A 25,580-nucleotide genomic window follows, 5' to 3' on the forward strand; every position below is an offset into this window, starting at 1 on the left:
ATTTAAGAAAATTAAAGTTGAGGTTTTTATCGCTGAATATGTTATAAAGTTAATTATTTAGCTACATATCGTTGTAGTCATAGTAAAATGAATAAGAAGTATGCTCGATCACAGTCAGCATTTTCGTCGTAGTACGCGCAAGTGCATCGCCTTGTGTTTTTGTGCATTCGTATACGATCGTTGAAATACGACCGCTTCCGAATGCACTTTAAAACCGGGCGATTTTTAAATTGATAATTCTGATATAATATATATGATAGACATAATTTTTAAGTAATAATTATATTAATTACTTTAAAACAACGCATTCAATAATATTTTATAATAAATTTAATCGTATCCACGATTATTATTTTAGATTCTATGTATTTTTTTGTTGTAACTTTTGTATTTTAATGAAAAATTAGGATTTTGTACCTCGTTAATTAAACGTGAGCTATATTAACTAGTGTGCAGACTTATTTTTTTATGTTTTAACATTGAATTAACACCACATTAACTTAAGAAATCAATATTAAATATATTAGATTAGGTTAAGATGGTACATTTTTGGAAAACATAGCGCATAGCATTTTTTTTTCTAAAAAAATGAATGAGTATTAATTAATGTGAATTTTAAAAAACAATCAACATTATTTATAGAAATTATTTTACTTATTAAGTGAATGAGAGAGATAGCATAATATAATCTTGAAATATAGATTATGTTTATTTTATTTTTATAATATAAAAATTATATAATATAATATTTCAATATTTCTAGTACCTTTTCATTGTATATTTTTTTAGTGTGCTGCTAATAATAAATATAATCCATCAGATTTATTTGAGGACAGCCTAACATATTTAATGGGGATATGTAGCTTTTAAATTTGAATACAAATATCCGAATCTTGTAGATAATTTGAATGAACCTAATGATTGCATAGAGGTTAAATAATTTGGAACATTACGACAACCATCACCTACATTAATAAATTTAGGAAAAATCATAGGAACTATTTTTAAAAAATTAAATGAAAATGGTACTTATAGAAATACAGTTAATATAAAATATTTTTACATACCTATGATTAAATTTTTAATAGATGATATTAGAAAAACTCCAGGCTTAATAAAGGAGGTACTGGAATTAACTAAAAAAGCATGTAATTCAGATAATCTTTTGGTGGATGATGAAGTCAAAAACTTCATTATTAGAACAAAAATATATTTTAGAATACGGAATATAAATAAAAAAACTTGCATCACGAGAAATGAGCAATAAAAAAAAAATTCAAAAATTTATTAAATAATCATTAAAACTACATTTTTTATAAATAATATAACAACTTATACTTACTGTAAGTAATTACACAATAAATTGATATTTAATTATTTATATGCAGTTAAACATAGTAAAATTTTACTATGCAGTTAAAGTTTTTCTCAGGTTAGATTTATCAACGAATTAAATCTTGGTTTATAAACTACTACAGTGTAGCAGATAATACAATAAAGATGTATTACAACACAGTTGAAGTTAATAATAATAATAAAAAAATTATAAATGAAATTGAAAACCGAAATTAACTAAAAAAAGTTCATTAAAATACTTGACTATAACGGGACAGTGCCCCTTAATATAGAATATATACAACGCAATGTATTTACATGTGACGTCACGTTGAGTTTATTGTTGGTTACATATTTTACCCCTAGGCTTATCATGCGCACTAATTTGATCGAGCATACTTCTTATTCATTTTACTATGGTTGTAGTTTTTTGAACCAATATTTTTTTTTTACAAAAATGAAATATTTAATAGTTTCTGAGAAATTATTTTCTTATTTTGAATTGATCACTCTGTGTATTGTTTTACCCATTAGTCCTCAAGATTACAAAAAAAATTAATCCTATATATTCACTGCATTTTACTCGAGTACATACTCATATAACAATTTATTAAGTAAAAAATACATTTTTAGTTTTTTGACACTAAAATATTGCGTATACACAACGTTGGGATTAACTATGTAACTTTTAATTGTTGATGTTAAATTTCAGATGTAGAGTTCAAAATAAATCTTAACTTATGTTTTTTGTTAACAACGAAAAATTAAATTTTGTGATAGTCAATAATTATAATGAAAAGATATTGGATTTTATCATAATGTGCGTTTTTTATGTCTGTGAAAATTCTTAGTTCTCACTTGACTGATTTTAATTATTTATACATTTTAATCTAATTAATAAACCTATTATAGCCACAATTTGGAAACCCCAAATTAAATTAAATTAAATTTAGACAAATTTTTTACAATTACAATACCATAAATAATGGAATTTTCTAATTTTTTTTTGTGCATTTTAAAACTATAATTTATTTTTAAAAACATTTATCCTAATGAAATTTTAATACAATATAAATGAATGAATCAACAAGCTTTCTTTTGGTATGCTTTTTGAAAAAATTCAATGAAAAACCTAAGTATGCATATAATTTTTTTAAATTCTATTTTTAAAAAGATTCCAACAAAGTAATTTTTTATTGAGTTATTGTATAAAAATTATAGATATACAAACTATTATGAATTTTAGCAAACTCTGATCAAAGCTGTTTTTATGATAGTGTTATAAATCACTTTTAAATGTCTTGGTATATTTGCCCCATTTATGCTACAACCCCATTGTATTGGGTTCTTTTAATCTTAAAAGTTCTAGAAATTTTAACCTGGTTTTTTTTCATAAAAAAAAACTCTAATTTCTTTGAACTTTTAAATAGTTTAATACTGACCAAAGCTAAAGTGTCATTTTGTAGTCGACAAAAGGTCATATGTTTGCCGGTGATCAAACGTTTTTCTATATTTTTGGTCAATAGACTATCCTCCCATGGTAAATTATCTAAATGCTGTTGAAACGTTTTGTTTTGAAATTCAACAGGCTCCATAATTTCAAGATCTCGAAATAGATTAGGCTCGTTATTTTCTTCAATAGTAAACGAAGGCTGCTTCATCAAGAACAAAATGTGTTCTTGATTTAATTCTTCCAGAGTTTTTGTGCTATCGAACACTGGCGCTACTAATGGAGTAGTCGTTTTAGTTGGAGGCTTCTTAGTCCTGTTTATAATAAATATGTTATAATCATTACTTTAATGGCGTTTTAAATTAAATTCATAGTTTTAAAAAAATGTCATACGTGCTATCGGCTAATTTTAAGAAAATTTTTTCAACTCCTTCCATATTATAATCTAAAAACTGTTGAATACCAAATGTTTCAAAGAAGAATGGTACTGGTGTCATGCTAAAACAACTTGCTAAAGGGGTCCGAGGATAATATGTGACAAAAGCCAAACACATTTCTTGTTTAGTTGAATAACCACCCTAGAAATGAATTACTTTAAATAATCAATTTAATTTTAATAATAGTTTAATACAATCGAACTGAATAGAGGATAACTAACATGAGTAAGTTGCGGTCTATCTTCGGTGTTATACACACACTCGGTTATGAGTTCGTCTCCGGGATAAATGGTAATTTCATTAACTAGTTCTCTTGCTTGTTGATAACTGTAGTCGTAATAGTCATCCTAAAAAATTAACGAAAAGTATAATGTTGAACACCATTTATAATATAATGTAAAGTAAATTCAGAACAATAAAACCAATAGGATTACTTTTGCTATAGTAGTCAACTCTTGATCATGTCTTATGTGGCGAAGTTTAAGCTTTTTGGATGCTTGATGGGCGTGTAATAAAACTGAAGTAATTTTAATACCTCTTTCGGGAAAAATAACGTTGGTACAATCCTTATCGCATAAACTAGTTGTTTTGTAATTAGCTTGTCTTGGAGGTATGATGTGCATAGGTGATACAGCCATACCCACAGCCATAATACCTCCGTCATTTGTTCGTAGATGATCTGTGTAATACACTCTAACGCCAGAGTTGTCCATAACTAGGAAAAATTCGTAAAACTAGCTATTAAATCTTAAATAAATACTAATATTAAATCTAAAACCTTAAAAGAAATAAAAAATAAAGTCTGAACCTGCTCTAGAGGTAAACTAGCTTAAGTTTTATTTAAAAAAGAGAACTTGTGATAATTTACCTCTGGTGAACAGAAATTATGACAGTTAAATTTTTTTAAATAACAAAATAAAATTTAATTGTGATGCATACTTTGGAGTTAGACAACAAAAATAAGTAAAAATAGTCAACTTTTATTTCATGACTATATAAATATATTCACATGGATAAGTTTAATTTATTAATAACGATTTATTTTAATCGTGTATAAATAATAATTTTGATCTTGATAATTTACTTTTACCATTATTAAATGAAAAAAGAATATTAATATAATCAGCGAGTGTCCAGTCAAATTATCTTTTACCATAAATAAAAAATGTTGCCATTTTAATTAGCATACTTTTAGAAATGTCTAAATAGGAAATTAACATAGGAAATTGTTTAATTATGAATTTCAAATTTTATCATACCTAGATTTAAAATTTTACCGAATTTATTTTATTTTATGTTAAGAATTCCAAAAATTCACAATTATTATATAATTTGTTTGAAACACTTATACAATAAATATTTTCAATCAAGAAATCAATAATTTATTTTATTATTATTTTAGTCTGAATTTTTAGACAAGTTTTATTAATTATTAATAAAATGTTATGTACTTCTAATTTTTCTACTTTCAGTATCTACTCTAAAAATTCTGAATATCGTCATCTTAGAATTACAAGGTTTTAAAGGAAATTTTTATATTTTTTCGGAAAGTGTCTTACAACTCGCAAAAAAAATATTTTTTTGTAAGACTTTGGAAATTTTTGATAATTTTATGAAAGCAGCATAGTGTTCAATGTTACGAAACAGTCGACAAGTATTTTGTTTTAAATCATAAAAGTGAGCTGAGAGGTAAATAATAAAAATTTCTAAAAAAAATTCATTATAAATATATGGCGAATTTAAAGTATGGATTTGCGCGAATTTTCAGTTAACTTTAAAATGTATCTTTATAATTATTAACCTTCAACATCACTTTTGGTACCTTTTCTCAGTGTAGGATTATCATAGTGTATTTCTAACATGTAGTATGAATCTCTTCCACTAATAGGAATGCCAACATGGTTAGGTAAGAAATGACCATCTGAACCCATCGCCCATGTTACTACTGGAGTAATACATTTGTTCCATTCTTCAGGCATAGTATCGCCATAACATTGAGATCCTTTTAATGTCACAAATCTCTCCATCGTATTTGGCCCATTATCGCACTCATACAATATCATATGATGGATAAGACGATGTGTATCAGGGTTTAATATTGGCACAAACTTCAAATATTAATTACAAAAAGTATATGTATTTTTAAATTATAAATTTAGTACAATTATCACTTAAAAATATATATTTGCTTACCCCTACGATATGATTTTTTTGGGTAACTTTTGGTGCTCTAAAAATCTTACACCAGTAAATAGTGTCAATATTATCCTTCAGATGTACCTGAAAACAATTATTGAATAATCAAAATAATTTCCATTACAATTAATAAGTTTTAAGTTTATAATCATTACATTATCCATAGTGACATCCCAACGTTTGTAGAAATCTGTTTTTGGTCTATATTTAGGTCCTTTAGGATGAAAACTTTGTGCACCTCTCCACGAATCTCCCAACTTTAAAGCATCAGTGTATTGTCTATCAATTGGATCACGATCGCTTAGTGTCCAAAACATGCGCAATGTGTCATTCTACGTAAATTAATATTCTTGTTAAAAATTTAATGAAACATATTAAAAGTATTACTTAACATGTTATAACGTTATTTATTTTTCAGAATTGATATTTTTGTAGTGTCTCTTTATAAGAATATCTGATATAAAACTTCTTTCGGACTAGATTCTTTAATGATTCAAATATAAAAAAAGTATTACTATTCCTTTAAATAAAAAATTTTGTTAATAATTATTTTCTAAGGGTGGATTTAGAGGGTATACTAGAGAATCATATCTTTCCCGCAGTTGTCTTTTTTAAAAAGTTTTTTTTCTTTTTAATTTGTTTGATAAATGTTAGAAATTATAGTAGCACCTATCATAAATTAATTCTAGGTAAATCTCAGTCTATAATTTTATTTTTATCAATTCCGTTGGTTTTTTTAGGTTCTGGTTATTGTAATTTGTTTATATTAAGTTAATGTAAAGATTAAAGTTTAGCAAAGATCAAAATATTAGGTAAGTTAAATTATCATACTTAAAATATATTATTATCAATAACTACTTTACATGTTTATTTTAATTATTTGTTTATTGCTAAATTATATAACTTGTATGTTACCGGTCATTGACCGTACATTGTTTTAAAAATGAATGCTCAAACTATGGAGCACAATATTATAATAATATAAATTTAATGACACCCTCATTACAGGATGTTATTCATATCACGTTCGGGGTTACACGACAGTCGCCAAGAAAACCTAACAAAGCATTTATAACCAACATGACGTAGTCCGTCTCATCGCAACCGTGTGTATAATTTACATAAATCATCATTTCTACAATAAATATTTATGAAAAAAAAAAAAAATTCTAATGAATATTTTTACAACATTTTTGATTATATTACTGGTAGTTTGTTTTACAGACGAACAATTAGACATGGAAAATTCGTGGTGTGTGGATAAATCTTGGACTACAACTGATGTGGTAGAACGTCACATTCGTATAGCTGATGTGCCGTTGGGGTCGGACATCACGTTCCAATGTAGTTTTTGCGGGGAAAATGATAAGGGTGAACCAAAACTCTGGTATCAGTCAGATAGGTAATGATAAATTAACAATGATAGCAAGTAATTTTTGTTTTAACAGTCAACCCTTAAATCGTATCTGTAACATAGGTTTACTGGTCTTCGCCGGAAGGAAGTCATAACCGGCATATTAGACGTGCTCGAATCAAACAGGGTTTACGTGACCCCAACAAATCATTTGGTTGTGCGAAACTTAACGATTAACGATACTGGTCAGTACTCTTGTGTAGATTTACACAAAGGCAAAGATGGAGTAGACGAGATTAATTTTGCTTTGGATCTGTTACCGCCTATTACAACTGCCGTCGTATCGGCTAGTTCTGCATCTCAATGGAATGATTACGAAACTCGTTATTTAAAAATGCCTAGACAAAAATATGCTAACCAGAGCATTAAATTGGAACCAGAGTGGTTGCCTTGGGGACCTTGTGATGGTTGTACCGGATTGAGATATAGAAGGGCTGGATGCCGAGTACAGTTTTCGAATAATACACGAATTGCTTGCAGGTATATTAAATTTCATCACGTACGATATCTGACTTAAGTCTATTTAATATAATTACTGTCCAACATCAGAGCTATAGATCTATTTAAGATTTCATCGGAATTGGCCTTTTCGTTGTCGTCAATACCCGATTTTTTGTTATCTGAAAATTGTTATGCTTATTGCTACTCGAACAGACGTCGAGCACCTATGTATCGGAATACGTTCGTGCTCAGCGAAGGGTCCAGTTTAACGTTGAAATGTGCCGGAGCTACAGCTGATGATAAGGTATACGCTGTTGTGTCATCGACAACAACTCTATGCTGACCTCGGGTCGTACTGTCAATACAGTTAGTGCCAACATGTATTACCCCATTTAGTACAGCCAGGTTTTTCTAGTAAAAATACATAAGTTTTTTTTTTTTAGAAAACGTGAGTAAATAGAGTGTCACTTATAGTATAAAAAAACTCAACCACGTTGGCCAACGCGTGATCTTTTTGGGTCTTTGAAAATTTTATTTATAAAAAAATTTATTTAATAGGTGACTTGGAGAAAAGATGGATTATTATTGGACGAGTCGCCCAATAGTAAAGTCGTTAATGGTGTATTATTAGACATATTTGGTACGTTGTATTTAATAAGAATTACCGTAGACGATTCGGGTAACTACACGTGTTTTATAAACGATAATCGAACACAGGAAGTACTTGTTTCAGTTAAAAAAAGGAATTTAATGTCGACGTATGATTACGATCGACATTTGTCTTATTTGTATTACATGTTTGGATTGTATTTTGTACTGTTCAGTGCTCGAATCATTTATGCATTTCTCAATCGTCACGAATACTTAGAAATTACTGAAAAAGACTTTGAAAAACCAATTATCACTTCTGCATTTCTTAATAGACGAATAAGAATTCAATTATGAATATTTACCTGTTATATTTTACAATTTAAATTTATTAATTGGTTTTAGATTTTTGTTGTATATAATGTACGTACAAGAAAAAATATTTAATATGTTCGAATAATTCATGATTTATACTAGTACTTTATATTTATCCTTTACATGATGATTTAACCATTAAATTTATTAATTAGTAATTTTTAGTGTGATACTTGCCTAAAAATACAAGGAAATCAAATTTGAAACTGTTAAAACTAAAAACGACATACAGTTAGTGAATGAACGCAGCGCCCGGTGGTATTCACGCGGGTTCGTTAACGTTCGTGGTTTTGTTTTGTCTTAAGTTTTAGCTATGTCGAGGATAAAGAATAAGATGAGTGGACTGTATGTTTGAATGTAGAATGAATTTCACAAGATATAATTATACAAATTAAATATATTATATAATAAATATAAAATCTTATATACACCAATGTGGACAGGGGGGGACACTTAATACTAATGCCACTAAGGCGATGATATAAACAAATAATAAATTATACAAGCGAGTCTTAGAAAGATAAATGAACAAGCATTATACTTATCTGCTAAATGAAACGGCTGATGATAATGTTGAATATTGAAAGGATCAATTGAAGTCGAATGCAAGTAGCTGACCAAAGTGTACAATATGCTGTCAAAGGTATTGTGATGTATCTCAGAAAATATATAGACCCAACGGCGATAAACTGAGCGCACAGGATACGACAATCGCAAAGGTAATATTTTCTTTTTACAGTAAAACGAATACAAAACTACTAGCTCGCAAACGCCGTAGAGCTTATATCAGAAGAAGCGTTAAGATCAAATTTATAAGGATGTCAACTTTTTATATTTTTTCAAATAGCAACATACATAACTACTAATTGGCTTATAAAGTCGAAAAAAATTTAAAGAAAAAAATGACAAGTCGATTATAACTTTTGGATCAGTATATCAGAAATTATTAACAATTTAAAGTAATGACCGGAAGTGAGAAGTGAGTGCTGTTATATTTATTACTATTAATCTCATAACCGTATTCTTCGTCCTACCTAACTATAAAAATAAGAATAACATCTAAAGTACTGGTCCAAAAATTATTATTGATTAGTCATTTTCATAATTAGAGTATTTCCTTTTTTATAAGCTAGTTAAATATGTATTTTACCATTTAAAAAAATTTAAATTGACACCATTCATAAGATATAAGGGATGATTCTAAAAAGTTTCCATGAGCTGATAAATCAAAAAATATATGCAATTAAATTAATCATTTTTTTTTCATTATTGTATTTATTTGTGAGTAATCAAGTGATTATGATAAACCGATAATTCGTGAATTAGTGAAAATTTTGATATTTTATTTTTATTAAAAATAACAAACAAAAGAATAAATTATCCAGAAATTTTGGAAAAATACTTTTAAATGTACTGTTTTATAATACTTGCCGCTGTTTATTGTATAATAGAAGCAGTCTTTTGCAAAACTATATTAAAATTTTTAATGTTTTCATCATTTAATAAGTTACCAAATATAGATGTTTACAATTATATTATATCATATATAAAATCGATAGCATGTAACAAATAGTTATTTAATTTTATAGTGCTTGTTTTTATTTTATTAATACGTCTGCACTATTACCCTTAGAGCGTTACTTACTAATAAATAAATAAATAAATTTCCAATGTGTTACTGTGTTACAACTTTTTACCTAGTAAATTTATTCAACTAATCGGACACTAAGTCCAAACTTTTTAAACCTCCCCTAATGACTTGTGTTTTATAAATTATTGTAAGATAATAGCATTTAAAATCCTATCGCCCAAAACTTTGAACTGAATTTCGACTTTCTTCCAAAATCATTTATTTATAATAGTAACAATAATATTTTTAAACATAACACATACCCCAATGTAGACGTCATCGTATGTATCACAGGTGTCCCAAGCCCTGCGAAAGACAACGGAAATATGGGAACCATTTTGAGCGGAAGCCAGTAACTCATAGTCTTGACTTACATCCTTTTCCGGCATGAGACTCCCATCATTTTTGCTGTGCATATCCTACAAGAATAAAAAACAATATAATTTACTACATGGTAGGAAGCATCTCATTATTTTATTTTTGATAGCCTATGTTATTACGTCAGTTAATTTTCATTGAGAAACTAACGATAAAAATATATACATATATTAAAAAAGCAACAATTAGAAGATAATATTATGTAATTTTCAATATTTATACATTGAGACCAAAACAATTTTTATGTGTATTTTAAAGTACATTTTCAGTAAACTTAACTTTATGACTGAATGATTGAAAAATTCAGTTATATCAATTGAAGAAATATATTTTAATTTAATTTGATTTGTAAATTATTTAAATGTTTACATTAACATTGTGTAAATTTTTTATGATCCGGATTTCCTACTGGGAAAAATTAAGTTAAACCAAAGGTGTAGTTATTTTGAAAATATTAGTCCTGAGAATTTTCTCATGATGATTTTAAAAAAGAGTTTGCATTAAAATAAAAATTACACAAGAATCAATTGAATTAATTGGTATAAGATACCATAGCATTTCTCACAAATATTATAACTGGTATTGTAGAAAATCTCATGGGAAACTGTTGCAGTTATTCTGTAGGGGAATCCAGTTATATTGAAAGGGATAAAAAAACATTTCTGAATAATAAAAACACTATTTTTATTTTCACTATTTTGCCTAACGTCAAAAAATTGCTATTAGATTTTGTTTTTTATAAAACACGAATATTTTAAATCATTAAAAATTAATTTAATTTAATAATAATATCGAATGGTTTTCTGGAATGAGAATGTAAAATATGAGTATAAATAAAAATTAACTTACATAAATTTTATTTTCAATAATTCAAAAAATAGTATTTTGACTGAAAATTTTCTTATATAATTTTGATTAATATTATGCTATTGGTGCTCAAGTTGTTCTGTTTTTGTCTTGATGGAAGATAAAAGTTATAAAAAATGATCGCAATTACGAATTAAAATTTGTTCTAACACGATACTTGTTATTAAAATTTTATATGTAGTCGAAAACAATATAGTCTAATTATTTTTTTTTATATAACAAAACGTATTCCCAAAAAACAAGGTAAGTGTGAATTATACCTAACATTGTAATTATTTTAATACATAAAACATATTTTATTTGTAAAATTACTAATTAGTGAGTATACGTAATTATATTTAATTCTGCAGTTCTAAATTTTTTTCATTTTTATTGAACCAATTCACGTTACAAAAGAAATATTATATACTAATTTTCCCCCTGAGACATATTAATCTTTAAAATTTAAAAATCATGAACACACTAAATTTTACAAAATCAGAGCTCGTCTAAATTTAATTAATTTGAAATATATGTGAGAAAAGCTGACATTAAATTTTTTCGTGAACTCCATAAAAAATACTTATTATTATTTCACATTTTCATTATAATCTTACAAGTTTTTTTTAATTCTCGTTCACACATATTTTTTGACAACACCAATTTTCATTTGAGTCCGCTTTGGGAGGTACTCATAGTCTATAATAGATTATATAAATGAAAAATAAAATGTATTCAAATTTAAGTTGATATTCCTAGAAAATTTAATGTCTCATTTATATTTTATCTTTTATCGATATTAAAATAAATCGGGGCTTATGCATTTTTTCATAGTCATCTGTTATGATGACATTTACTGTGTCATCTTTTTTGTTATAGTCATTACATGTGTTTTATTTACGTCTTCAAAAATGTACCATTTATCAAAAATAATGTACAAAAACTCTTTGTGGGAGAGCGTCCCATATGTTACATTTATCTAAAAGAGGTGTATTTCTTTTTAGCTAAAACTATACTTAAAAATCGTGTAATTTAGTCGAGAAAAAATAATTTCAAGTAGGTTATTATTTTAAATAATTACAATCCTCGTTGGTAAATCGTAAGACAGAAGGCGTCAGTTTTAGAGAGTAGCAAGCACTTTAGAACAGCATAATTTTAAGCTTGTTTTTATATGTTCATCTGGAGACGATCTTAACGGTTACGGGTAAACAGTTTTCCATCCTATTGTATTATATCAAAAATTACCGGACGTGACCATCTAAGCACCTGCAGTGATGTTCCACGAGAGTGGCGCGTGCCCTTTTCAAACATTCAATGATACAAACACACCGTGACAAATAAGCTGGTTCGAGTAGTATTTTATGTTATTTTTTCTTCAGGAATAAAGTTTAATATTATTTGAGCCAATGGACGCGGTGTATACACGCTCACGTATATTAGCTAACTTTATCGAATTCACTCACCCCAGACAAGATTCTTCGGTGTAGTTAATACGGTGCGACTAGACGGATTTACCCCTTTTTCAAGCCATGTAATGAAGCTTTGAAATATAATTGAAACTAACATATAACGGTAAATTGCATATTTTTATTTTTTAAAATGACAAACTAATGCGTGCTTGGTGATTTATAGGTTGAAGTTAACTGATGTGGCCGTCGAGGCGGTTGTCGTAAATTAATCAAGATTGAACACTATTCTTAATGCAAAAACATTTTTATCGCAAACAGAAGTAGAAGAAAAATGTTTCCCTAATCATATACTTTTTATGTAGGGCTATTTAGTTTTTCCGTTTTCATTCAATAAATTCTAAAGAGGATGTTAAACACGATGTAAAAATAATAAATATAAAATAAATTATTTTCAATACGTTAAAAAAAAAAAAGTAATTTAGTAAAAAAATAACTTTTTTTTTGAAAATCTTTAATCGAGACACGTTGAACAAAAAAAAAAAACATAGTAACTAAAAATTGATTCTTCGATACTTCGAATATTATGTTCATTAAGGAAATTATTGATAAATAGCATTATTTTTTTTTTGCGGTTTTCGAGTACATTTTTTTTAATGTTACAATTTTCTTATTTTTCCTGAACGTGAAATTAAATCTTTTTGATCTGGAAGCCTCAACTTTTCGATTTTACTTAATATTTGATTAGTATATTTTGAAAAATGTTTAATGAAGTCGTTATGTAATGTGCAATACAAAAAATATTCTTTAGTTACTTTTTTTTTATTCTTAAATATGTGGTTTTTAATTATTCCATATTACATACTTAAGGTTTTGCATAGTGGCGGACAAATGATTTTGATGTGGGAGGGGACGAAAACACTTTATTATAATAATCATTACATGATTATTTCAGAAATTGTTATTTGTATTATTATATCAAGTTAATTACGGACTATTAGACATATATAAATTGTTGTTTTCTTATTTAATTTATTTGAGAATCGTAAAATTGTATAAGTTGAATTTACTTTTGTATAAATAACAACCGAAACTTAAAATTTAATCTACCAGATTTATAGGATTAATAATTTTTTAAATTAAGTATGTTTGATAACTTTTAATGGAATCATCGTAATATGATAATATTATAATTATAATACATTATACGAGTCGTCTAGTTGCAAACGGGTGTAAATCCTAATTTTTTTTGTAATTATGTTTTCTCTTGACTAATTAGCTTATAAATAATTAGGAAAAAACAAAATTTAGCATAAACATGTTTAGACATACGTCTTTATGCAATTGGACGGCTCATACAAAGTTTCTAAAATATAAAATACATACAATGAATATTTTACGAAATATCAAAAAGGATATATCTCTGTGGGGAAGACCTATCCCCTAATCTTTCCCCATTTGACCGTTATTGGTTTTACAAAATGAAATTTAAATAAAAATAAATTCTTCTACTTTTATAACTAGACATTGAAGAACAATACTAAAATTAAAATTCTCACTGACCATGTGTACATTATTAACGTAGGTGTGTGTTTTTCACATTGACAATTCCCGAATCTACTGTTAAGTATAGTTAAATAAACAGTTCACGTCTGTTGAAGAAGAATATTTAAAAGGACGAACAAGTACTGAATATAGCTTTAAGATAATTAAAGATTATCTTTGAGTTAAGCTATTGATCAAACTTTCATAACCATGTACTTTATTATTAAAGTATATTTATTAATTACTAAGGAAAAAATGTGGTAAAAAATAAAATGAAGATCGCGGCTGTTACTATGATCTAAATGAAGTAATGACTAGTAAAAAAAAAAGAAATCGAGAGAATATTTTATATTATTACTCGTTACATTTTTTTCATGTTATAACAGCTTCGATGCGAAACTGAAAAGCTTTACTCCGTCGTGTTTTTTTTGCCAGTATACACAATTACTATTAGACCAATTTTGCTGAACGACAGCTAAAAAGAATATAAGGAAAATGTCTCTAAAAATACAGTTTTTATAACGTAGTTAATGTTGATATTTATAGTTTTCACTTTATATTGAAATAACTTTTTTTTGAAAAATATATGGATTATTGCGAGATTTTAAAAATCATATCAACATTTTTTTGTTTTCAATTTTTGATAACGTTAAAATAAAAATGACTTCTTTATACATTCATATTAAAGTTAATAAAGTGTTAAGTAATAATCATATTATTAAATTATTATATTATACTACTATCCAATTATACTATTTACGATTTCTAGGAGTTATCATGCATTATTGCAAAATTCATACAACATTTAGTAAAAAATCCTTTATACAGTATATAACTTAAGCTTCGATGCAAAGTTGAGAAGATATTTATTTTACTATGATATGTTTTTTATGTATTTGTTGCCACTTTTTCTCAGCTCTTACTAGAATGATTTCTTTCAACGTCAAAAGATCACAAATCGTATCTGATTGAAGACATTACCCTTAAAAGTTGAAAAAATTTTCATCGTTTTCCGTAAATGGGGTAGATCTCAAAAAAATTACAATTTTAAAAATCGGTATTTTTCGACATTTTTTCAATTTTTTTTTTCTTAAAAGTACCATAACTTTTTCAAAAATTAATAAATTAAAATAATTTTATTTTTAAATAGAAATCTCAGGTATTTTGCCTTTATTTGATATAATTTTCTTGAAAATTTGACCTTTTACTGGCTCACAAGATGGGATTCAAAATAACAAGTTTTTTACAAAACTCAACTTTTCAAATTAACTTTTGAAAATGTTCCCGAAATACTGCATCCTTTAAACATATCAAATTAAAGCTTATGTTATATAATTTAAATAAAAAAAAATTTGACCCGAAGACTTATCTTCTACTTGCAAACGGCTGCCGCGGTAGTTAAAAAATATGCTATTTTTGTGTTTAAATTTTATTTTGGTTGTTTATTTTAAAATATATTTTACATGAATCTAACTTACATTAAGTATAAATTTATAAATTTATTTTGATTATTTTGCCTCTTCAAAGTTAAGAAAAGTTTTTGAATTTAAAAATTTGTATAGCAAGTAGAACTTTTTCAACTTAACTTTTGAAAATGTGTTCGGAAATATTGCGTCTTTTAAATATCTGTTAAAATAAAAATTATTTTATGTACTAGAAATTCAAAAAAAAAAAAATTTGTACTGATGACCTATTTTCTATGTGCAAATGGCATTCGAAGTAGAACAAAAAATAGGAGATAATTTTGCTTTTGGAATAATCTACCAATTCCTTAATATCAAACATTATCTACAGGTTTCCATCGAAGCGTTTTTTTGTGATAATGATTTTAATCACTATCAGATATCATCTATACATGTCCCAACTATGTCACGTCCATACTGTGGCACAATCTCACTGTGCTACAGTTTTTTTTATTTCATATTGTGAATTAAAATAATATATTGAATATAGTAATATTATATTTATAGTATAGTTTAAATTAGACGAGACAGTTCCGAATTTATTTATAAAATTTCACAATAATATGTAAATTTTTAATTTTACCCAATCTTATCGCTGTTTATCTACATCCTGTTCACAATATAAACATATGTTTACCATGTAATCTGAATTTTTTAACAACCATCTTTTTACATTTTTTCTGTAAGCATTGGGGTTAAAATTATGATCAAATTGAAAAAGTAACAATTTATACAGACATATAAAAAAAATATCATTAGGACGTTTTTCTTTTTTTCATCATAAAATTTTCTAAAAAACTTAAATTTTATATAAATTTAATAAATGCAGACGTCTCAAAAAATTTTCAAAAATCAAAAATGAAGTAACATTTTAACTTTGATGGTCGATTATTCATAGTAGAAAATCATTAGGGGAATTTTTTTTTAATTATATACTACTACAACAGTTTTAATTTGGTGTATGAAAAAAGTTACCAGAATTTCCGTGTAATTTTCAAAAATAGAGTTAAAAAAAAGTTTACGTTAGGATGATCAATTTCAAACCCTTCTTATAGTTTGGTTATTCTTTGAATTTTCATGAAATTCGAACTGAAGTTTGTTATATTTTAATAAAATTTTCTACAACGTGTGTTTAAATTAAAAGTTATAACAGTTTAAAATTCAGTATTTTTTTTTAAATTACCATTTTGAGAAATTTTTAAAATTGAAGGAATTTTTCACATTTACGACGCTCTTGGGTTTAATTAGTTTGAATTCGGGTTCTTTTAACACAAAGATCAACAAAATTGATCCGGTGAGAATTTTCACGAACTGACACAAAAAAAAACAACATAATAATATAATATATTTTTGAAAAAAAAAAAAGATTTCTCAGTTATATTATTAACTGATTTCTATCAAACTTTTATAAAAAAATGTGATTTGTAAGTTTTAAAATGTATTCGAGCAACTCATTAAGATTCATTATATTTTATGAAGAATAAAATTGTTGAGAATTTTGCCAAAACTCTCTTAATAAATAAGATCAAATACATTGAGAAAGTCAAAATTACATTTTTTTTTTTATAACAGAAAACAAATGACGTACGCACTACTTAAGTTCATGATTTCGAAAATTTGATTCATATAGATAATTGATATCTAATAAACAATGTTTATTTTAATTTTTTTGGGTTTCTATTTATTGTTCATCAAATAGCTGAAATTCGGCCTAATTCATTTTTAATCTTTTAATATCACACAATTCTTTTAGGAAAAATGTTTATAAGTTTGCAATTGTTGTTTTTTAATTATTTTATTTTTTTATGTATTCACTTAATATGAAAATAAATAACTTAATATTTTTCCTGGAACTAATAAATTTAACTGTTTTAGTTCAGCATTTTTAAAAGTTTCAAATATATTTTATTTTAATTTTAATGAAAGAGGATAAGGAATGAATATGTAAGAGGAAGCACAGGAGTAGCATCGATCACGGGTATGATAAGTAAAAATAGACTTAGATTATTTAGTCATATTATGAGGAGAGAAATTGGAAGCTATAAAAATGGTTATGGTAATGAACGCCGAAGGAAAAGAAAAAACGAAAAGGAGGATGTAATTGAGGGTTGATATGAGGATAGCCGTTGTGTGTACAGAAGATGTGAGAGATAGTGTCAAGTTGATATAGTCTACACAGTTGATAAAGTATTAAAGGGTGCAAAAGAGACATTTCCCTTAGGTGGAAGTTTTGAGGGGTGGTAATTTTTCTGGAGAAAAATGTATCATTGTAAGTAGACATTTATTTTTTAATTTGTTTTAATGATTTTTATCCAAATAAACATCGTTTTTACACCTTAAAATTTTTTATTCTATCTAATTATAACAACATATATCATAATGTTATATAAATATCATTTATGTAAAATATTACATGTATACAAATCTTTATACATAAACAAATTGGGTATATAAATAAAATGGTACGTTTTATTATCATAATATACTTTCTAATCAATAAATCTTTTCGACAGTACTATAAAATGATGGGGTTTCGGATTTAATTTTTTACATTTAAACTATAGGTAATCGTTTAGTAAAATATGTAAGCAAAAGTGTAGCAGAGGAAAAATTTATTTCATGAATAAAAGTAAGGGGTCAAAATATTTTAAAATATTAATAGGGTGCAAAATAACTTTTATTTCTCCATGTATTACACCTTTAATGCACTCTTGTTCCAAGTAGTTGGGGTAAGGGAAGGCAAAAAATAAGAAGACTTTAATATTAAATCACCAAGAACAAAAATTCGTAAAAGATATCTTAATTGTTAAAATTTTTAATTTATTCTTTTTTAAATTTAATTTAAGCTTAAATTTTTTACTGTTTATAAAATGTAGAAACTTCTTAACGAATTATCTCAGAAAAAAAATATCATTTACATTTACTTTCATATAATAGATTTTTTTCAACTAGATGTTAATGCAGATATAATTATTTTTATATAATAAAATTTGCGCGAAGCATTTTTAATTGAATACTATTACTGAGTAAGAATTATTTCATATGTACTATGTGTTGACCTTACGAATATGTAGTAAATAGTAATAGGTACGTTTTACTACCCAAATAATTCATTCTTTCCAGCCCTTTTCTTTCATGTAATCTGAACAAAAGTCAAAAGCAGCAGGTAAAAAGAATTCCACAATGAATAATTCTGGGCATTTTCGAAATTCCAGTAGCTATACCTATACCACATGGGTTTTTATTACATTATGGAATTTAGGAATAAGATATAAACGCTATCACCCCGAAGATCATATTCAATAAAATATCAGTACGTTCCACTCGTATTAATGAATCCGGTATACAAGAACAATTATAGTATTCATGTTTAAAATAAACATGTATTGATCTATAGTTTTATAAACATTCCGTTCGGTATTTATCAATACATAGCAAATAATTACATTACAATTGTCACAGGAATATTTACACATAAAAAGTAAGTTTAGTCTTATACGTTAAATTTATCAACTTGAAGTTATATTTAAAAATATAGAAATAACTTTATATTAAGATTTATTTTGCTTTTATTGAAATCTCAATTTTAATATAATCAAATTTTTTATTTTAAATAAGCTTAAGTAAAATAAAAATGTTAAAAATAATAATTTTTTATTTTAAAATTGTATGATTTTATTATTAATTTGTATTTATTGTGGTCATTAAAAAGATTTTAAGGTATTATCGTTTAAAACTAACTTTTGATTATATGGTCTGATTTTGAATCTTCGAGTTTAAGATCAATTAATCACTTTTTGATTTAAGCGCTTTACAGAAATATATATATATCTAATGCTGAATAGTGTAGTATATCACAAAATGTATTGTAAGCCACCGGAAATATTAAATAATTAGTTTAAAATTGTTTATTGTAATTTCTTTTCGTTAGATAGAACATTAAAAAAAAATTAACTTGGCATTATTGCTTTTATTTATAAAAAAAATATCAAAGAAATAGACCTTAACTATCTTAATAATTATATCATAAATTACGAAAGATAACTATCGACAGTATCTATGTATTTTAGATATTTAATTATTACATAATATTTGTCATTCAAATAAAAAACGATTTCTTTTACTTCATGAAATCTGAGTGTTTTTAGTTCATTTTAGATAAGTTAAATGATGTAGTTGCAGTACCATATTTAAAAGAGGACATTTGGGATATTTGTACTTACTTAAAAAGAAGCCTCAAGATAGCCCACGTAGTCACCCGTACCCACGAATTTGTAAATCAAGGTTTATTTAGTTAATTGATATCATATCGATAGTGCTTGGGAAAAACTGCCTAGGTTAAAAATGTAAACAAAATGAGTATATGTTGTACATAGTTTAAAAAATAATCTGATTATACTAGTAAAATGACTTGAATTACAAAATAGCTATAATACAATATGATGTAACCGACGTTAGACTTATACCGTTTCACCAATACAAACAAATAATTGTTTCAAATCATGTACAAGATTATTTTAATAAATTTTTGACTAGGAAAGATTTTCCTGAGAACCACCTATGTAAACAACTTAGGTTAAAAGTATTTAATGTCACATTTTACTAAAGACACCTAATATGTAAAAGGTTGACCAAAACAATTTTTTAGTCTAGTGGCGTACAAAAGAGGAATGGTCCTTACCCCTTTTGAAAAACCTTGTGTACGCTACTGTTATGTATGAGTTGTAAACAACAACTTTTTTACATATCCATTTATAAATATAATTATGCTATAGAAGCATTAATAATAATGAGTGCACAATATTTTGCACTCGTAGTTGTTTAACATTTTACATTATAGAAAGCATCATGATAGTGTTATTAAAACGATTTTACTAACTAAAATGTGTGGCTTCTGAGATTCGTCATCTATCCAAATTAACACCACATCCACAATATCTCCTTCGGTGAAACCTAAGGCCACAAATCCACGTGTCTTCGCAGATACGCGGACCACGATACTGTCTTGGTAGGGTTGAACAGCTACAAACAGATCTTCTTCGGCCAAAACGGGTTTTCCGTACTTGCCCGCTAATAACGTAGACACTGTATGGTTAGCTGACTCGTAGGAAGTTAACTGGTACGCTTCGGAGTTGGATAATAAAATAAAACTCATCCCCCAAAACCAAAAACACCACCGGCACAATGACCGCAACGACGGAACCGACGACCACAGCATGGCGTTTGCGCGTACACACTGCAGACACCAGCCGACCGGTTGTGCCGGAGACGGTTAAAACTCGGAACACCTGGCTTCTGCGAGCTACCCCCTCCTAAAACCCTGCCCTATCAATTAAGCACATGGTCTCTTGCTTCCGAACAATAATAAATTCGTGGGCCACCGGAACACCGTTCTCACTTTTGCCAGACCGGGTGTTCCTGCATTCACTTAGGGGTGATACGTCGGTTTGTATGTGACTATAAAATATTTTTTACCATCCGCCGCCGTCGTTTTATTGATTAACTCCAAGGGTACTAGGTTATCGATGATCAATTGTACACATTCTAGTTTTTATTAGGTACTCAATGATAGCAAACTATCAAAAAAATAGATGAAATCTAAATATTTTAACAAACAAATTAAAAATTCAAGACATCCCACGAATGAACGTTGATATTTTCAAATTCAATGTTAGTTTCAGAGGCAGAGTCACATTTAAGGGACTCCCAAAAGGAGCAAATTATAATGAGTGAGATCGACAAACATTGTCAAGTTATGGTAGATCGAAAATTTGTTTTAAATTTTTATATGGTAGTATGTTATCAAAAGTATTATTATTATTGTTAACGACAATAATCACAAATATAAAAGGTTTTATTGAATTTTAATTTGAGGTTAAGAATAAGGTCGTTCATCGTTTCCTCAAAAATTGACCATATAGTTTCCGTCAAATCTGAATAAGATCGATTATTCGTTGCTGCTAAACCGATAGTTTATACCAGTCTACAAATAGAAGCTTGAGAACCACTGGTTAAAATATTTGCTAAAGTAACTTAATCGACAATTATATTTTTGAGGAAAGCAATGATCTTTCAAAATTTGGGAGTTGATGAATCCCTCATTAGCCCTGACAACAAATAATTGGGAATCGTTTCGCTCACGTTTTAATGAACGATTTTATAAGGCCCATCATTCAATTAATATATTTTTAATTGAATTTTTATATGTATTCAATTTCAATACATTTCAATAGAAAATGTTCGTATTCATAATTAAATTAAAATATATAGTCGTGATAATACACTCTCAAAAATGCACGGAATAAAATTGAAATCTATTTAAAAATAAAACAATAAAGGCAATCGATAAATTTAATAAATATGAAATTAGCCGATTTGAATTTGTATAATTAGTTTCCAATGACTATTGATAAATTTATAGATAATTAATGTATTTTATATTATTTTATTACACATAATAGTCATTTTTAAATTTAATATTAATATTTAAATTTTGTTTCGATGTCTTGAAGACTTTTTATTTCCTTAAAAACTATATTTTTATTATTTATTACAAAATACATACTCAGAACAACTATCTATTATGATTTATTTACCATTGGTAAAACGTTATATTTTATTTATAAAGTTGTATCTATGTCATAAAATAAGTAATTATTCAAAACGACGTGACTGTGACAGTAACTAAGAGATGTTTAAGAAGACGAACATTGTTATAGGAGAATCTCATTTGTTGGTGATAGGAACAAAATATTGAAAAAAATTACTTTTTTTTGCTCATTAATATTATTAAAGAGCGACTTTGAAAAAATTTTTGGGGTCAAATTTTTGTAGCCACGTCATATTGTTCGTATAGTAATATAGTACGAAAACATAATTAACTTAATAAAAAACTGTTAACTTATAATCAAATAAGTTTGAAGATTTTTTTTGGATCCCTTCATAAAATATAGGCCTTAATCAGAGAGTTGATTTTCGTAACTGAAAATATAAATATGTATTTTTAGCTTGATGAGTTATTTAAATAATTTTAATGTATAAAATTTTAATTTTGTTTTTTAAATTTATTAACTTTTCTTGTTAAAAAAAAAAAATTTATCATTTATTCTCCAGGTACACTTTTGCTTTAAAATCACATTGTATTTTTGGTATGCGCTTGATCAAATATCTAATTAATTTTGTCCTAGAAACACCAGACTTAAGCGTAAATCCTAATGCTCTTGGAAAACAAACAATATATCCTTAAAACTTTACTGTGTACTATACTTTGAGATGAAATTATAAATTTACGTTATCTTACTTTTTTAAGTATCATTGTAATTATAAATAAACAGATTAGCATTGATGACTGGAAGTAATTAAATTTTAAGTAGAAGAATGTAATGTAGACAATGTTCAAAAAGCTGTACTGAAATGCTTTATTAAAATAGATTACCATAATTACTACATCTAAGTAATAAGCAGATAAAGGAGGCTTAGGCAACGTAAGACATTAAAAACCACAATATGAAATTAATTGTTAGGATTTTAAACAAGTCTAAAGTAAAAATATTTTTGTTTGTTTATCTTATTATCTCACAAAAATCTAGATTACTATTTTGGTAAGCAACTTTATCAACATGTAAAAAAAAATAACTTCTAAGAAAATTTAGAAAAAATTTAAATTATCTAAATAATTATTTTCCAAGTAGCACAGTTGGTTATTCTGAATTTTAATGGCCTTGAAAATTATTGTTAAATACATTTAATAAAAAGTTTTAATTTGTAAGTGCAAGAATAAAAATATTTAAAATCAAATAAGTCTCCCTTGAAGCACTTTTGAAAAAATAATTAATATCCTTACAAAAAATGTCCATAATATGTTGTTTATTTATTTTGTTTTTAGTACTTAATACTTTAGCTACTAATTAATAAAAAACCTTTCTTTGAACTTATTTTTTAGAAATAATTTGTCTTTTAACTTATCTAACTTTAAACTATTTTTTATTTTAAGTTTCTTTGTAAATAAATTTTACTATTTTAATGAAAAAAAAAAAATTTCAGGTTTTTGTATATTTTCTTTTAATATCATTATATTTACAGTGTTTTTACAAGTAAATATACATTTTACTCTAATTTTATGAACATCTTATGATTTAAAACATGCTCAATATAAAATTGACTAGGTACTTTCAGTAAACTATAGATTACAAATTACATTTAACTTTTCAATTAATACATTTATAACAATAACAAACCTTCTCAATCATATGATAAATATTGATCCTCTGTGACATTAAAAATTACTGCATGAATCATAATATTATTTTTTATTAATGTAATTGTACAGGAACGATAGTAGTACATTTGGTAATTTTCATTTCTTGAACTTGGTCTCCAGTTTTCTTACTGCCATAAATATTGGATTCCATGACCGCACTAGAAGGAATAATACACCACCAAAATAGATGTTTGTCAAAGTGTTTGCGAAATGTTCGACTAACCACGTACAACGCTATTGGATTTATACACGAGTTGAAAAAACCTAAACAAAAACCTACAATACGCAGCACATGCCAAAATGTATTATACTCTTCAGTAGACTTGGGATTGTTGTAAAACCATAGCATAAAGACGTGATGAGGTAAAAAACAAATAGCAAACATCAATGCAAAAGCCAAAACAGTTTTTGCTACTTTTTTTCGAGCTCTCACTTGACGCATTTGTCCCTACACAAAATTAAAAAATATATGCATAGTTTAATTATAATGTAAAACACATTGGAGTTGAAGTAAATTTCAATAAACACGAAAAACGATGTCTAGTCGTGTACACTTACATTTTGTGTAAAAATTCATACAGTCGTATCGTTTATTAAAAGTCTATTCTACTTATTTTAAGGTTTATTCTATTTTGAAAAATCCTTTGTCCATTTACAAAATCGTCTTTAAAAAAAATGCTCAAATACTAATAATTTGTGTGAAAAATGTATCACAATGAAGATATTGTACCATTCTTATGACAATTTTATAGAATCATTAAGAGTAGATATAAGAGCATATTTAAAGAGTATAATATTTTAATGTGATGCTAAAAGGGTTATAAGCATTATAATATTAGTTAACGTTACTATAATATGATCAGAAATACATATAATTTTGCAATCTATCTGAACGAATTAGAACATGTTGAGCAAGTGATGAACCGTCGAAAGATATAATTTAACATTTATCAACTTTTACCTGACTTTTGAGATAGTTAAAATAGTAGCATACAGTTTATTCGTGACGATTTCAGTGGAATTCGACTAAAAAGAAAAATCTGAATTCCAAAAAGATTATGATTTTGTAAAATGTGAATTAGGTTCAATTGGGCTAGCAAAAGAATTAGGACTAGAAATAAGCTTATACCCGACGAATTTATTTAGACGTGTCTTATAAATCATTTTAGTTTTTAGAATACATTATCATATATAAACAATAAATTTTAGTTTTAATAGTTATTTAAAAGACATTTTGTTCTCGGCAAAAAATGTCTAGTGAATCTTTTTAAATCATAGTTATAAATGTTATTTTACTACTTTTTATTTTCATTACTTGCNTATCGTTTATTAAAAGTCTATTCTACTTATTTTAAGGTTTATTCTATTTTGAAAAATCCTTTGTCCATTTACAAAATCGTCTTAAAAAAAAATGCTCAAATACTAATAATTTGTGTGAAAAATGTATCACAATGAAGATATTGTACCATTCTTATGACAATTCTATAGAATCATTAAGAGTAGATATAAGAGCATATTTAAAGAGTATAATATTTTAATGTGATGCTAAAAGGGTTCTCGGCAAAAAATGTCTAGTGAATCTTTTTAAATCATAGTTATAAATGTTTTTTTACTACTTTTTATTTTCATTACTTGTAATATAGTTTTTTATAAAATTGTTTTCTTAATTATTTTATTTTAATTGAACATCTTTCACTGTAATATTTTTATTAATTTATTATATTTATCCATTTTTTTTTATATTAAAAGAAAAATGTTACTTTCGTTAAAACGTGTTCAGTTTTTACGGAAATTGTACAACTAGTTATATTAAACT

General features: G+C 26.4%; 1 protein-coding gene across 5 annotated transcripts in view; it reads right to left on the bottom strand.

The window, feature by feature from the left end:
• The window catches only part of LOC126895661 (MOXD1 homolog 1-like), a 35,125-nt gene that overhangs the window by 650 nt on the left and 8,895 nt on the right, over positions 1-25,580 (bottom strand). For 3 of the 5 annotated variants that reach the window (XM_050667791.1, XM_050667792.1, XM_050667793.1), the window contains 8 exons: positions 10,130-10,285; positions 5,574-5,750; positions 5,416-5,502; positions 5,024-5,330; positions 3,657-3,937; positions 3,444-3,569; positions 3,179-3,363; positions 2,778-3,099 (listed from right to left, as the gene is read on the bottom strand). In XM_050667791.1, coding sequence (XP_050523748.1) covers positions 2,778-3,099; positions 3,179-3,363; positions 3,444-3,569; positions 3,657-3,937; positions 5,024-5,330; positions 5,416-5,502; positions 5,574-5,750; positions 10,130-10,285 — 1,641 coding nt within the window. Of the gene's footprint in view, positions 1-2,777; positions 3,100-3,178; positions 3,364-3,443; positions 3,570-3,656; positions 3,938-5,023; positions 5,331-5,415; positions 5,503-5,573; positions 5,751-10,129; positions 10,286-20,383; positions 20,748-25,580 lie in introns of those variants that run through there. The other 2 variants (XM_050667795.1, XM_050667794.1) reach the window with 2 other exon arrangements.

Source organism: Daktulosphaira vitifoliae, unplaced genomic scaffold (assembly GCF_025091365.1).
Source record: "Daktulosphaira vitifoliae isolate Bord-2020 unplaced genomic scaffold, ASM2509136v1 Scaffold_1, whole genome shotgun sequence".
Classification (NCBI taxonomy): Eukaryota; Metazoa; Arthropoda; class Insecta; order Hemiptera; family Phylloxeridae; genus Daktulosphaira; species Daktulosphaira vitifoliae.